The 556-nt window shown below is 42.8% G+C and overlaps 1 protein-coding gene across 1 annotated transcript in view; it reads right to left on the bottom strand.

The window, feature by feature from the left end:
- Positions 1-525, bottom strand: part of LOC107579179 (glycoprotein-N-acetylgalactosamine 3-beta-galactosyltransferase 1-B) — a 5,223-nt gene extending 4,698 nt beyond the window's left edge. Inside the window, exon 1 of the mRNA XM_016265039.1 lies at positions 184-525. Coding sequence (XP_016120525.1) covers positions 184-397 — 214 coding nt within the window. The 5' untranslated portion in view covers positions 398-525. The remainder of the gene's footprint in view (positions 1-183) is intronic.
- Between the last annotated feature and the right edge of the window lie 31 nt (positions 526-556).

Below are 556 nucleotides of genomic sequence, written 5' to 3'. Positions count from 1 at the left end.
AAAAAAAAAACAAAGATTCAGATTCTGCCATCATTTACTCACCTTATGTTGTTCCAAACCTGTATGACTTGATTTCCTACTATTCTCTTTCACTGAATCTGTTTTGCCATTTAACATTTTCTTTCAGATTCCACGTAAGACACATAAGTCATAAAGGTTCATTCGTTTCTTCATTGTATCTACCTGCATGGTGAGGATGATTGAGGTTGAAGAGAGCCGACCTCTCCTTCTTCCAGTTCTTGTTTTCTTCTTCAACCATCTCCAGCAGACTTTTCTCGTGGGCCTCACCAGACCCCAAGTCCCGTGTGAATCCAACCTGACGCAGGAGCACGTACAGGGTGCACGTGCCTACCACAAAGCCCACGTAAAACGCGGAGCGCACACCGAGAGCTTTCATCACGAGCTCTATGTGAAGAGACTCTCACCTCAGAGGGACTATTTACAACACAGACAGAAACACAAAAAGACTAACTACATCAAGCAGAGGATGGCGCAGTGTTCCTCAGCCTATCATTAGGTTATGTTCAAGATTCAGATCACATTAAAAGAAAAAAAA

Source organism: Sinocyclocheilus grahami, unplaced genomic scaffold (assembly GCF_001515645.1).
Source record: "Sinocyclocheilus grahami isolate Dianchi unplaced genomic scaffold, SAMN03320097.WGS_v1.1 scaffold15003.1, whole genome shotgun sequence".
Taxonomy (NCBI): domain Eukaryota; kingdom Metazoa; phylum Chordata; class Actinopteri; order Cypriniformes; family Cyprinidae; genus Sinocyclocheilus; species Sinocyclocheilus grahami.
Note: the sequence above shows the minus strand (reverse complement) of the source record. Positions and strands in the feature narration are given on the sequence as shown.